General features: G+C 43.9%; 1 protein-coding gene across 5 annotated transcripts in view; it reads left to right on the top strand.

The window, feature by feature from the left end:
- pisd (phosphatidylserine decarboxylase) overlaps positions 1-12,477 on the top strand; it is a 46,818-nt gene extending 34,341 nt beyond the window's left edge. For 4 of the 5 annotated variants that reach the window (XM_049604904.1, XM_049604905.1, XM_049604900.1 and 1 more), the window contains 5 exons: positions 1,816-1,917; positions 2,668-2,791; positions 4,578-4,730; positions 4,814-4,974; positions 11,737-12,477. In XM_049604904.1, the coding sequence (XP_049460861.1) occupies positions 1,816-1,917; positions 2,668-2,791; positions 4,578-4,730; positions 4,814-4,974; positions 11,737-11,982 (786 nt within the window). In that variant the 3' untranslated portion in view covers positions 11,983-12,477. Of the gene's footprint in view, positions 1-1,815; positions 1,918-2,667; positions 2,792-4,577; positions 4,731-4,813; positions 4,975-7,598; positions 9,680-11,736 lie in introns of those variants that run through there. The other variant, XM_049604901.1, reaches the window with a different exon arrangement.
- The last annotated feature ends 3,150 nt before the right edge of the window (positions 12,478-15,627 follow it).

Raw genomic sequence — 15,627 nt, 5'->3', positions numbered from 1 at the left:
ATGGGGTGTCTGATGGATGGAGTGTCTGATGGTTGGAGTATTAGGGTGGTTGGGGTGTCTGATGGATGGAGTGTCTGATGGTTGGAGTATTGGGGTGGTTGGGGTGTCTGATGGATGGAGTGTCTGGTGGTTGGGGTGTCTGATGGTTGGAGTATCGCGGTGGTTGGTAGGGATGTCCCCATCCAGCTTTTTCACTTCTGATCCGATACCGATATTACAGCCTTGAGTTTTGGCCGATACCGATACCGATCCGATCCAAGCACGTATTATACATATTCACTTATTTTGTTGTCAGTCATGTTAGAAAAGGTTTGATCAAGCAATATTACTCTAACATGAACAACTACTTAATCGGGTTAGTTAGAATGATCCACAACAGTTGGTATGAGAAACTGACTGGTTTATTGTTAACAGGGTTAAATAAACAAACTTTAAGCTTTTAACATTAAATAAAAAATATAGCTGGTTTGCTTTGGCTGCTTTGGCCCCTTAATTAATAGAAAATAAATCAACACAAGAAATCTTTAAAATGTCTAACATTGGAATTAAAATAGCGGCAAGACTCCACACACTTGTGCTTTGGCCCCCTAATAAATAAAAAATAGATTAACACCACAAGACATTGTTGACATTTAACAAACAATGCAGCCTTTCCTTTTCAGGTTTTTTTTGGTCGTGTTTTTGTAGTCCATCCATGGCTCTAATTTCACTAATTGTGTCCAAAACAATGCCATCAGTGCTCTTTACTTAAACAGTAAGAGTCTAAACCAAATAAAAATATCACTCTCAAAAAACCAGAGCAGAAAACAAATAGTCAGTTAACTAAATTGACCGCTACTCCTCCTACCCTGTGTCTGCTGTCTGCATGCTGGCCTGGTGGATTGATAGTAAGAGCTGGAGCGGATCATGGAATGGACTGCTTGAATTGCGGAGCGCTGGGCTGGCCGGAAAACCTGGAGCAGAGTCTGTGAAAAACTGGATCGGAGTTCTTGGATCGGCATTTTTTCCACGCAGTCCGATCCGATGCCGATGCCCGTTTTTTTCTAATATCAACGGCCAATACTCGGATTGGGACATCCCTAGTGGTTGGGGTGTCTGATGGATGGAGTGTGATGGTTGGGGTGTCTGATGGTTGGGGTGTGATGGTTGGAGTGTGATGGCTGGGGTGTCTGATGGATGGAGTGTCTGATGGTTTGGGTGTCTGATGGATGGAGTGTCTGATGGTTGGGGTGTCTGATGGATGGAGTGTCTGATGGTTGGAGTGTGATGGTTGGGGTGTCTGATGGATGGAGTGTGATGGTTGGGGTGTCTGATGGATGGAGTGTCTGATGGTTTGGGTGTCTGATGGATGGAGTGTCTGATGGTTGGGGTGTCTGATGGTTGGGGTGTGATGGTTGGGGTGTCTGATGGTTGGGGTGTCTGATGGTTGGGGTGTCTGATGGTTGGGGTGTGATGGTTGGGGTGTCTGATGGTTGGGGTGTCTGATGGTTGGGGTCTGATGGTTGGGGTGTCTGATGGTTGGGGTGTCTGATGGATGGAGTGTCTGATGGTTTGGGTGTCTGATGGTTGGAGTATGGGTGGTTGGGGTGTCTGATGGATGGAGTATGGGGGGTGGTTGGGGTGTCTGATGGTTGGAGTATGGGTGGTTGGGGTGTCTGATGGATGGAGTGTCTGATGGTTTGGGTGTCTGATGGTTGGAGTATGGGTGGTTGGGGTGTCTGATGGATGGAGTATGGGGGGTGGTTGGGGTATGGGGATCCAGGTTATCAGAGTATGGGAATGAAATTATCTTTGTCTCTCTATGGCGTCCAATAGGAGGCTGCGGTGGAGGATTTACATCACTACAGGAATCTGGGTGAATTTTTCCGTCGACGTCTAAAGCCTGCGGTCCGACCACTCTGCGGCTCCTCCTGTCTGGTAACGTTCCTCCTCCTCCTCCTCCTCCTCCTCCTCCTCCTCCTCCTCCTCCTGGGGTCATGGCCAGTGGGCTTCATTGTGCCTCCAAACACACGCCAGGGTTGAATAAAGTTCATTTGATGCTGACAGGAAGTCAGCCATCTTGGATTTCTTGTTTTAGTTCTTTATTTTTATTTAGTTTAATGGACATGTACAAGGTGTGCTGGTCTCTCACCTCGGCCTGCAGCTTAAACTTCTGATGTGGTTGTTTGTTGTTTATTCTAATGACGCATTTTTATTAAAGTTACATTAAAATGAGTTCTAATGACACATTTTATGTAGTTACATTTAAACAAGTTTTAATGACACATTTTAATTAAAGTTACATTTAAACAAGTTGTAACGACACATTATTAATAAAGTTACATTTAAACGAGTTCTATTGACAGATTTTAAATAAAGTTGCATTTGAACGTGGTGAGTCGCTTAGGACCGGACAGACGGAAACTCATTTTCACAGGTTCAGGTTTCATTTCCTGTTTAAAAGTGTATATTTTTTCATCTTTATGTTGGTGAAACGTTGAATTCTTCATTTCCTGTTGATCTGAGTGAATTTACTGTGAACAGGAAGTGAGGCATGGTGCATGCTAGGAGTTCCACTACTGAGGTCAGATGGAGGTTGTTATGTCATGTGACCTCAGAGACAAACTGCAGGGACACGTCTCGGTTTAACGGTGGACAGGTTTGACTTCTGTCTCTTGTCTCTGTCAGATCTCTCCGGCTGATGGAAAGATCCTTCACTTTGGTCGAGTCAAGAACTCGGAGGTGGAGCAAGTGAAGGGGGTCACCTACAGTCTGGAGAACTTCCTGGGTCCACAGAAGAGGCGGGGCAATGGTAAGACCCTGCCTTCTCCGCCCCGACCCATGTTGCGTTACATATCCCTAACCCTGATGGTCTTGATTTGGAAAAATTGTCGCATACTTGCCATGATTTTCGAATAGTGTTTTTGCTTGTTCTGCCCATCCCTATATGATACAATGCGATATACCTTATTGTCCCACTAAGGGAAATTTGTCTTGGACTCAGCAACTGCGCCATAAATGCCTTGACTGCCACAATGACAACAAACAGTACATCAACAGCCATACCATCCCAACAACAATTACATAACAGTATTGCACATATCCCAAAACAGTACACATAACACATACATACGCCATACATACATAATCACCATAATAAAAGCACTATAAAAAATACTGCAAAATCTTTGGCCTCAAGCAGGTTTGAGTTTGATGGAGGTTGGAACAAATGAATTCTTAAAACGGTTGAGTTTGCAGTTAGGGACTCTGTATCGTCTGCCCAAGGGTAGGAGGTCATATTCTAAATGAAGAATATGGGATGGATCAGTCACTATACTCTGGGCTTGCCTAAAACAGTTTGCTCATAAATAGACTGCAAGGTCTGACAGTCCCTTCTTCCCATAACCTTCATGGCCGTGTGCACCAGACAAGCAAGCTTAGTTTTCAGTTTGACAGTGAGGTTGCCATACCAGGCTGACATCCTGTATTGGACTAAGCTCTCTAGTACTGCCTCATGAAAAAAACATGATGCTTTTGTCCACACCATACACTTTAAGTCTGCACAAAAAATACAATCTTTGCTGTAAATGAGAACACAGACCTTTCAACATTCCAACTAAAAGTGTCATCTAAGTGAACTCCAAGATACGTGTATGAGCTGACCTGCTCGATGGGTGAGCCATGTGTGACAACAGGACTGTGGTCCCCTACTGATCTCGGGTCTAAGACCATCTTTTTAGTTTTTTTTTTTGTTTTTTTTTAACGAGATGGTGAGCATCACACCATTCTACAAAGTGTTCTATTTCAGAAAAATAGGCTGAAGGGCTTGAGTCTTTGTGCAGTAGGCTGAGGATGACGGTATCATCAGAAAATTTAAAAACAAGGTTCCCTGGGTGGATGTTTGTACATTCATTTGTGTAAAGTGCAAAAAGGACCGGGGAGCTGACACAACCCTGCGGGGCACCTGTGCTGATTGATTTGCATTCTGAGAGGGTGTTACTGACTCTTACCTGTTGACTTTGATTAGTTAAAAAGGAAAAATACCACTTGACTAAAAAGGGTTGACACTAATCTGCCTTAGTTTTGAGATGAGCAGATGGGGTTGAAGTGTATTAAAAGCTGAGCTAAAATCAATAAATAAAATCCGTGTATATGCTTTTGGGCATTCCAAGTGCTTGACAGTGAAGTGGGTGATGCTGTTGATGGCGTCATCAGTACCTCTCCCTTGCCTATAAGCAAACTGGTATGGGTCAAGTGCCGAATTTACGTTGATGTATTTCTCAAAACTTTTCATAACAATTGAAGTCAGGGCCACAGGTCTAAAATCATTGTTATCAGCTGGACACAGCTTGGGCTCTGTTGGTCTTGATTTGGGACCTGATGGTCGTGGTTTGGAACGCGATGGTCTTGATTTGGGACCTGATAGTCTCTGGGACCTGATGGTCTTGATTTGGGATCTGATGGTCTTGATTTGGGCCCTGTTGGTCTTGATTTGGGACCCGATGGTCCTGATTTGGGACCTGATGTTCTTTGGGACCTGATGGAGACCTTTTTGGGTCCACTTCCTGTTAAAGACTGATTCCTTTCTGTCTCATTAGACTCGTCTCCGTCCTCGTCGTCCTTTAAGGACAACCTCCTGTCGTCACCTGAGAACGACCTGTTCCACATGGTGGTCTACCTGGCTCCAGGTGACTATCACTGTTTCCACTCGCCCACAGACTGGAGGGTGGAGCTTCGACGTCACTTCCCAGGTGAGATTCTGTGTTTTTTTTACCTGTCTGATCTCTGTTCCCGTCCTGTACTTCACGTCTCCATCTCTCTGTGTCCTCGTCAGGCTCATTAATGTCCGTCAACCCGGGTGTGGCTCGTTTGGTTAAAGAGCTCTTCTGCCTTAACGAGCGTGTGGTGCTCAGCGGCCAATGGCAGCACGGCTTCTTCTCACTAACGGCGGTCGGAGCCACAAACGTTGGTTCCATCAAGATTTACTTTGACCAGGTGAGTGTCTGCACCTGTTCTTTCATCCTGCGACATTGTTTATATATTTTCATTTTCATCACTGACATGGCTAACATGCCTAACATTGCTAACATCGCTAACATCACTTACATCGCTAACATCACTTACATGGCTAACAGGGCTAACTTCACTAACATGACTAATATCACTAACATCACTTACATGGGGAACGGGGCTAACTTCACTAACATGGCTAACATGACTAACATCATTAACATCACTTACATGGCTAACAGGGCTAACTTCACTAACATGACTAACATCACTAACATGGCTAACGGGGCTAACTTCACTAACATGGCTAACATCACTTACATGGCTAACGGGGCTAACTTCACTAACATGGCTAATATCATTAACATCACTTACATGGCTAACGGGGCTAACTTCACTAACATGGCTAACATCACTAACATCACTTACATGGCTAGCAGGGCTAACTTCACTAACATAGCTAACATCACTTACATGGCTAGCAGGGCTAACTTCACTAACATGGCTAACATCACTTACATGGCTAACGGGGCTAACTTCACTAACATGGCTAATATCACTAACATCACTTACATGGCTAACGGGGCTAACTTCACTAACATGGCTAACATCACTAACATCACTTACATGGCTAGCAGGGCTAACTTCACTAACATAGCTAACATCACTTACATGGCTAGCAGGGTTAACTTCACTAACATAGCTAACATCACTTACATGGCTAGCAGGGCTAACTTCACTAACATGACTAACATCACTTACATGGCTAGCAGGGCTAACTTCACTAACATGACTAACATCACTTACATGGCTAGCAAGGCTAACTTCACTAACATAGCTAACATCACTTACATGGCTAGCGGGGCTAACTTCACTAACATTACTAACATCACTTACATGGCTAGCAGGGCTAACTTCACTAACATGACTAACATCACTTACATGACTAGCAGGGCTAACTTCACTAACATGACTAACATCACTTACATGGCTAGCAGGGCTAACTTCACTAACATGGCTAATATCACTAACATCACTTACATGGCTAGCAGGGCTAACTTCACTAACATGACTAACATCACTTACATGGCTAGCAGGGCTAACTTCACTAACATCACTTACATGGCTAGCAGGGCTAACTTCACTAACATAGCTAACATCACTAACATGGCTAGCAGGGCTAACTTCACTAACATGACTAACATCACTAACATGGCTAGCGGGGCTAACTTCACTAACATGGCTAATATCACTAACATCACTTACATGGCTAGCAGGGCTAACTTCACTAACATAGCTAACATCACTAACATGGCTAGCAGGGCTAACTTCACTAACATGACTAACATCACTAACATGGCTAGCGGGGCTAACTTCACTAACATGGCTAATATCACTAACATCACTTACATGGCTAACAGGGCTAACTTCACTAACATAGCTAACATCACTTACATGGCTAGCAGGGTTAACTTCACTAACATGACTAACATCACTAACATGACTAGCAGGGCTAACTTCACTAACATGACTAACATGGCTAACGGGGCTAACTTCACTAACATGGCTAATATCACTAACATGGCTAACAGGGCTAACGTCAGTAACATGGCTAACATCACTGACAACAAGAAAATAGAAAAGTCTCAACTGTTTTTAGTCATTTTACCTCCTTAATAGTTTTATTTTAATATTCTTAACGTCTTTTCACACCCACATAAAAAATAAAGAACTATATCTTTAATGATTCTTTTGGTTTTGATTTTTATGTCACATTTTTGACTTCAAGTACTTTTTTATGTCGTAATATTTTCCAAATCATTTCATAACAAGTTAAATATTGTACATAAAGTATGTTGTAGTAATTTAACCTGTTATTTGCAGTATTTTTAGGTGTTGTTGGCAGGATTTATCTAGCAGTATTCAAATAAACACAAGAAGTTTGTGCTCTAGAGAAAGGATCAGCACTCAGTGAATAACCTCCTAAGCCCTATGATAAGCTATTATGGCAAGGCTTAACTATACAGACCAGTGAGCAGTGATAACTAGCATGTCTTTGGGGTCATCAGGTGGGAACCTCCTTTCACCAGTGTTTCATCTAGTTGGTCCCACGACACCTCCAGGAGGCTAGACAGTGATCTCTGGCGTCCCAGAGACACTCCCCTAATGCCAGGTCTCACTGCTCCCCACACCAACCCAATAACCTCCTTTACCTTACTTACACATGGCTTTCTCAGCCCAAACAGCACTGCCACCTTCAACCAAACCCAGGCTCCGTACATGCGAGCTCCAGGTAGAGACAGTGCTGATACTACCTTTCCTAGCACATTCATCATGCTCTATTTCACACGCTACATAGCATAACTACAATATAAGCTAAAGTTAAAGGAGATAGATAAAGTCACATGATCAGCAAACACACTCATCTTGCAGCATGGTCTCAAACAAAATGGATTCAAATAGGCCACTCCCACACTTAAATAACCTTCCTCTTCCTGGATTTCCTCCTGAGAGGAAGTGGATCTCTCCACCTGATCTCAAGGAGTTATGTACCCTGCTTAGTAGTTCCCCCTGCTGACCCCCAACTGACATTATTCCTTCTCTTATAGATAAATTGGCTGGCTCTGGCTGCTTCATCTAACATTTCCCTCACTGTCTTCCTCAAACTCTGTCCCCGCACTCCGAGTTCCCCCAGGAGCGAGACAGCTGATCTTGCTATGAATCCCCTACGCCCCACTTCCACTGGACAAATCCTAGTCTTCCATCCTTGCTGCTCAGCTTCCGCTCCTAAGTCTGCATATCTAAGCTTTTTTCTTTCATAGGCTTCTTTCACTGAGTCTTCCCAAGGAACTGTCAGCTCAATGAAATAAACTATCTGTTGACTCACTGACCACAACACTAAGTCAGGCCTCTGCTTGGTACAAACTATTTCCTGGGGAACAACAAGCTTTCCCCCTAAATCTACTTGCATTTCCCAATCACAAGCACCTTCTAGGCGGCCACACCCTTGCCTCCTTACTAACTTATCCCTTCTGTGTTTCTCCCCCTCGCGGACAAACTGAATTACTAAACTCCTATCCTTAACACCTTCAGAATTCACCTGTCTTCGTTTCCCTTCGATGCCTGCAGCTAAACATTTCAACACCTGATTATGTCACCATGTATATCGGCCTTGTGACAAGCTAACTTTACAGCCTGACAAAATATGCTTTAAGGTTGCGGTACGTGAACACAATGGGCATGATGGGTCCTCATTTACCCACAGTTCTAGGTTCTGGGGGGTTGGTAACACATCGTATGTAGCCCCTACCAGGAATCTAATACGATTCTCCTCCATACTCCACAGGTCCCTCCAACTGAGCTTCCTCTTCTCTACACTTTCCCAATTCAACCACTGTCCCTGTTTAGCCTGGGCCACTACCTTTGCATCCCTTACTATCTCCTCCTGTCTACGTATCTGTTCCACAACCAGCTTTCTTTTATCTTTGAGTCCTGCTTTATTCCATACCGGTTTGCCTGAGCCAAGCCCCAGGCCTCCCCGGCCAAACTGAACATTACCTACAATCTCTGCATGCCTAAGAGCTGCCTCTGCCTCCTGAACTGCCGATCTTGGGTTCCACTTCCTCCCCTTGGTTGGATTTGGAACCACACTCCTAACTACCATGTCCTTACTCCCAGATAACAACAGCTCTGTCCTGACCTTGGTACATTTAAATTCCTCTGTTAAACTAGATACTGGCAGCTGAAGTATCCCTTTTCCATACAATGCAACACTACTTAGGCACCTAAAAGCGCCCAACCACTTCCTAATATAGGAGCTAACTGACCTTTCATGTATCGAGATGCATCTAGATTCACTAGGCTTGATCTTCATGCTGGCCCACTTGAGGTTCTTATTTACCTTCTCATGTAGCCTCTTTGTACATGGCATTGTTGTGGTCACCAGTGTCATGTCATCCATGTAAGCCCTAACTGGTGGAAGATGCAACCCGTTCTGCCGTCTCTCTCCACCTACCACCTACTTAGAAGCCCTGATGATTACTTCCATTGCCATAGTAAATGCTAATGGAGAAATTGTACACCCTCCCATGAGGCCTATTTCTAGCCTCTGCCAACCTGTTGTGAAACCTGCCGTACTTAGACACAACCTAATATCCTGAAAATATGCTTTCACTAAGTTAACAACTACCTGTGGCACTCTGAAGTAGTCACGCACTCCAAATGAGGCTATGCGGTACTGAACCAAACGCATTTGCAAGATCTAAAAATACTACATGCAGGTCTCTTTTGTTAATCTTCACTGCCTGAATCTGGTGCCAGATCATGCTAGTATGCTCTAAACACCCTGAAAAACCTGGTATTCCTGCCTTCCGCACCATGGTATCTATTAAGCTATTGCTTTCTAAGTAGCTAGCTAATCACTACACTACAGAATTAGCGGGTGCTTGTAGATGTTGTCGGCTGGATTAATCTTGTAGTATTTGTTGGTGTTGGCAGGATTTATCTTGTAGTATTTGTAGGTGTTGTCCACAGTATTTATCTTGCAGTATCTGTAGGTGTCGGCACTATTTTTGTGTATTGTCAGCAGTACTTGTGTTGCAGTATCTGTAGGTGTTGTCTGCAGTATTTGTGTTGTAGTAACTGTGGGGGTTGTCGGTAAGATTTGTGTTGTAGTTACTGTAGGTGTTGTCGGTAGGATTTGTGTTGTAGTTACTGTAGGTGTTGTCGCTTGGATATGTGTTGTAATATCTGTGGGTGTTGTCAGTAGGATTTGTATTGTAGTTACTGTAGGTGTCGCTTGGATATGTGTTGTAATATCTGTGGGTGTTGTCGGTAGGATTTGTATTGTAGTTACTGTAGGTGTTGTCGGTTGGATTTGTGTTGTAGTTACTGTTGGTGTTGTCGGTAGGAGTTGTGTTGTAGTTACTGTAGGTGTTGTCGGTTGGATTTGTGTTGTAATATCTGTAGGTGTTGTCGGTAGGATTTGTGTTGTAATATCTGTAGGTGTTGTCGGTAGGATTTGTATTGTAGCTACTGTAGGTGTTGTCGCTTGGATATGTGTTGTAATATCTGTAGGTGTTGTCGGTTGGATTTGTGTTGTAATATCTGTGGGTGTTGTCGGTAGGATTTGTATTGTAGTTACTGTAGGTGTTGTCGCTTGGATATGTGTTGTAATATCTGTAGGTGTTGTCGGTTGGATTTGTGTTGTAATATCTGTGGGTGTTGTCGGTAGGATTTGTATTGTAGTTACTGTAGGTGTTGTCGCTTGGGTATGTGTTGTAATATCTGTAGGTGTTGTCGGTTGGATTTGTGTTGTAATATCTGTGGGTGTTGTCGGTAGGATTTGTGTTGTAGTTACTGTAGGTGTTGTCGGTAGGATTTGTGTTGTAGTTACTGTTGGTGTTGTCGGTAGGAGTTGTGTTGTAGTTACTGTAGGTGTTGTCGGTTGGATTTGTGTTGTAATATCTGTAGGTGTTGTCGGTAGGATTTGTGTTGTAGTTACTGTAGGTGTTGTCGGTTGGATATGTGTTGTAATATCTGTGGGTGTTGTCGGTAGGATTTGTGTTGTAGTTACTGTAGGTGTTGTCGGTAGGAATTGTGTTGTAGTTACTGTAGGTGTTGTCGGTTGGATTTGTGTTGTAGTTACTGTAGGTGTTGTCGGTAGGAATTGTGTTGTAATATCTGTGGGTGTTGTTGGTAGGAATTGTGTTGTAGTTACTGTGGGTGTTGTCGGTAGGAATTGTGTTGTAATATCTGTGGGTGTTGTCGGTAGGAATTGTGTTGTAGTTACTGTGGGTGTTGTCGGTAGGAATTGTGTTGTAATATCTGTGGGTGTTGTCGGTAGGAATTGTGTTGTAGTTACTGTAGGTGTTGTCGGTAGGATTTGTGTTGTAATATCTGTGGGTGTTGTCGGTAGGATTTGTGTTGTAGTTACTGTAGGTGTTGTCGGTAGGATTTGTGTTGTAGTATCTGTGGGTGTTGTCGGTAGGATTTGTGTTGTAGTTACTGTAGGTGTTGTCGGTAGGATTTGTGTTGTAGTATCTGTGGGTGTTGTCGGTAGGATTTGTGTTGTAGTTACTGTTGGTGTTGTCGGTAGGATTTGTGTTGTAGTATCTGTGGGTGTTGTCGGTAGGATTTGTGTTGTAGTTACTGTTGGTGTTGTCGGTAGGATTTGTGTTGTAGTATCTGTGGGTGTTGTCGGTAGGATTTGTGTTGTAGTTACTGTTGGTGTTGTCGGTAGGATTTGTGTTGTAGTTACTGTAGGTGTTGTCGGTAGGAATTGTGTTGTAGTTACTGTAGGTGTTGTCGGTAGGATTTGTGTTGTAATATCTGTGGGTGTTGTCGGTAGGATTTGTGTTGTAGTTACTGTAGGTGTTGTCGGTAGGATTTGTGTTGTAGTATCTGTGGGTGTTGTCGGTAGGATTTGTGTTGTAGTTACTGTAGGTGTTGTCGGTAGGATTTGTGTTGTAGTTACTGTTGGTGTTGTCGGTAGGATTTGTGTTGTAGTATCTGTGGGTGTTGTCGGTAGGATTTGTGTTGTAGTTACTGTTGGTGTTGTCGGTAGGATTTGTGTTGTAGTATCTGTGGGTGTTGTCGGTAGGATTTGTGTTGTAGTTACTGTTGGTGTTGTCGGTAGGATTTGTGTTGTAGTATCTGTGGGTGTTGTTGGTTGGATGTTTGGATGTTGTTGGCAATGTTTCTGAGTACTTGACTCCAGGAAGTTTGACAGTCACTTTGCTTCTCCAGGAGCTTCAGACCAACGCTCCACGCTACAGTAAAGGCTCCTTCCACGACCACAGCTACGTTGCCCTGGACGAGCAGGTGTTGACGGCAGCAGGTGAAGGGGGCGTGGTCTTACAGAAGGGGGCGGCAGTGGGGGAGTTTAACCTCGGCTCCACCATTGTTCTGCTGTTCGAAGCTCCGAAGGACTTCAGCTTCAACCTGCAGCCGGGACAGCAAATCAGAGTCGGGGAGGGGATCGGCAGCCTCTGATTGGCCGAGCCATGTACCCAGAGGGAGAGGCCTGACGATGAGGACCTGCCAGTGACTGATGAAAGACTGATTCTGAGGCATTTTGGGTAATTTTCTCTGTAACAGAGACACTGTGGAGGAGTGCAGCTCCCAGAGTGCCTTGTGCCAAACCTCTCTCTCGGTTTGATTTTCTGTTCTGTCTCTATGTCGCTCATCCACAACTGACAAACATTTATAAAACGTTCAACAAACGGTTTGCAACAAACTGTTGGTCATGACGTTATAAATAAAGTTAGAGTGAAATCAGATGTCCCTCTGTCCACTGACGCTCTCACTCTTTGTCTCTGTTTGGCATTTCAACCAATCAGTTGTCAGTTGAGTCTGAGGCAGCTGATTGGTTGACACCAAACAGGAAGTGACCAAACAATGATGATGATGATGATGATGATGAAGATGATGATTTTGGTGACTGTTGTGTTATTGTAAAATGTCATTTTAATAAAGTTTTCTTTCCCAGCAGTTTGTTGTTTGTGACAGCAGGTATTAATACTTAAGAGTACTGTTACTGTCAGGAGTACTTTTACTCAAATCAATCAATCAATTTTATTTATAAAGCCCAATATCACAAATCACAATTTGCCTCACAGGGCTTTACAGCATACGACATCTCTCTGTCCTTATGACCCTCACAGCTGATCAGGAAAAACTCCCCAAAAAACCCTTTAACGGGGAAAAAACGGTAGAAACCTCAGGAAGAGCAACTGAGGAGGGATCCCTCTTCCAGGACGGACAGACGTGCAATAGATGTCGTACAGAACAGATCAGCATAATAAATTAACAGTAATCCGTATGACACAATGAGACAGAGAGAGAGAGAGAGAGAGATGCAGGTAATGACAGTAATGAAAGTAATAATATCATAGTTATAGTTCTGGCTACTGTGGTACAATATGTTGAAAGTATGTATTAATATCTGGCAGTATACATGACTAATGATGGCAGCAGCAGCAGCAGGAGGCATCTGGCAGGACCACGGCAGCAGCACAACCACACACGTCACGATGTCCAGGCACCGCTGTGATATGAGTTAATCTGAGAGACAGTGGAGCACAAAGGCTCCGGAGAAGAAGCCGAGTTAGTGACATGCAGAATGGCCGAGTTAGCAAGATGCAGTAATAGAATACGAGAGAGAGAGAGAGAGAGAGAGAGAGAGAGAAGGTGCCCGGTGTATTATAGAGGGGTCCTCTGGCAGACTAGGCCTAAGTCAGCCTAACTAGGGGCTGGTACAGGGCAAGCCTGAGCCAGCCCTAACTATCAGCTTTATCAAAGAGGAAAGTCTTAAGTCTAGTCTTAAATGTGGAGACGGTGTCTGCCTCCCGGACCGTAACAGGAAGATGATTCCACAGGAGAGGAGCCTGATAGCTGAAGGCTCTGGCTCCTGATCTACTTTTGGAGACTTTAGGGACCACGAGTAACCCTGCGTTCTCAGAGCGCAGTGTTCTGGTGGGATAATATGGCACTATGAGCTCTCTAAGATATGACGGAGCTTGACCATTTAGAGCTTTATAAGTTAACAGTAGGATTTTAAGGCAGTTATGGAGTTTAGTTAATTGATTACTTTCTTCCGGCTTCATAGATAAATACAACTTAGTATCATCCGCATAACAATGGAAATTTATAGAGTGATTTCTAATGATGTTACCTAAAGGAAGCATATATAGAGTAAATAGGATTGGTCCGGGCACAGAACCTTGTGGAACTCCAAAACAAACTTTAGTACGTGAGGATAATTCATTATGAACGTCAACAAATTGAAAACGATCAGATAAATAACATTTAAACCAGCTCAGTGCAGAACCTTTTAGGCCAATTAAGTGATCCAGTCTCTGCAGTAGAATTTGATGGTCAATAGTGTCAAACGCTGCACTAAGATCTAATAAAACAAGTACAGAGACGAGTCCTTTGTCTGAAGCAATCAGAAGGTCATTTGTAATTTTAACTAGTGCTGTCTTAGTGCTATCATGCACTCTAAATCCTGACTGAAATTCCTCAAATAAATTATTATCATGAAGTTGATATTGGGCTTTATAAATAAAATTGATGATTGATTGATTGATTTTTGATCTGATTTAATTATTCTTTACAGCATGGCTTCAGGACCTGTCGGATGTTTGATTTTAAACGCGTCAGTAACTCGTCATCACAAAGTGAAAACATGCTTCAGACATCGTTACGCCCCCACACCACTGACTAACACTGCTCCTGATGGTCAGAATCCAGGAAGTAAACAAACCATAGAAGAAGAAGAAATGTGACACTTTCTGATGTCACACTGGAGGACCAACTATGCAGGTTGATGTTAGCGCTGCTCATCGAGGCGCCGCTCCAACTAGAAAACAATGTGTTTATGTGTTGGGTGATGAATGTGCAGATTAAGGTCCTGGTCACACAGGAAGTGACTCAGCAGCTCGAGGCGCCATTTTGTTTTAAATCAGAATGAAGCTTTTTGCTCACTGTTGTTGGGACGCACCTTGTGTTTCTGCTCTCTAGGCGCCTGCCGTCTGAATTCCTCGAGTTGCTAAAACTTCAACTCAGGATAGAGGAGCGCCCCACGTCATCGCCACTTTTTTCCCCCATTGTCCAATGGGATGATTTGAGAGGCGGGGCTTCTGTGGTGGTCATGACAACAAGTTTACAGCTGGTAAACAATGGAGGAGAAACTGGTAGTAGTGGTTGCTGGATACCCAGAGCTATACGACTTTACAAAGCACAGTTAGCACCATCTGAATAGAAAACAGCAGATAAGTGCAGTACTGTAAACGTCCATGATGGAGGAGAAGCTCCTGGACCAACTGGTGGTACTCCCCATGATCCAGCCTCTTTTTTAGGGTCTCATGTACCCACACAGATCTCTGTTTATCTGCTGACAGCCTCTCACCCTCAACCAGAGCTACAGACAGCACCCTCTGCCTCAACATGGCAGCAGCTACACACTGATCACTGCAGGATACACAAACTGTAGACTGATCACACAGGAAGGTTAGGGTGAGGAGGTGATGGGCTGGTTACCTGGCAACAATAACAAGGTGCAGCAAGTGTTTTTTTACTGGCGGGATTAAATTTAAAAAAAAAAAAAGGCAGTGCAGCGCTTCCTTTTTTTAACCTGTAAAACACTTGCTGTGTGAGCGGAGCCTCAGGCACACATTAATAATCCTCCAGCACTGTAACATGCTCATGTTTAACCCAAACAATGTGTCATGTGACTGCAGTTGGTTAAGATCCAGGTCGGAACACCTTCTCACCACAAACCAACCGCACCAGAGCTCGTTTGAACCGGACTGAGACCACCTCTTCAAGAAGGTCTCAGTCCGGTTGTTTCAGCGTGCGCAACTCAACCGCACTGAGGCTCCGATCACACAGGAGGTGCCGCACTGCTGCACCTTATTATTGTTGCTAGGCAACCACCCCATCACCTCCTCACCCTAACCTTCCTGTGTAATCAGTCTCCTGTTTATCTAACAGTAATCAGTGTGTAGTTCATGATGATTCTGCCTCTCTGTGCCGTGCAGCGTCTGTCTGCCAAACATTGTTCCACATCTGTAACTTTGTTACTACGGCATTTAGCAACATTTCCCCTGCCTCCATGCTGTTTCCCCCCATTTACTA

Source organism: Epinephelus fuscoguttatus, linkage group LG18 (assembly GCF_011397635.1).
Source record: "Epinephelus fuscoguttatus linkage group LG18, E.fuscoguttatus.final_Chr_v1".
In the NCBI taxonomy this organism is placed as follows: Eukaryota; Metazoa; Chordata; class Actinopteri; order Perciformes; family Serranidae; genus Epinephelus; species Epinephelus fuscoguttatus.
The sequence above is the reverse complement of the archived record's forward strand: the minus strand, read 5'-3'. Positions and strand labels throughout refer to the sequence as shown.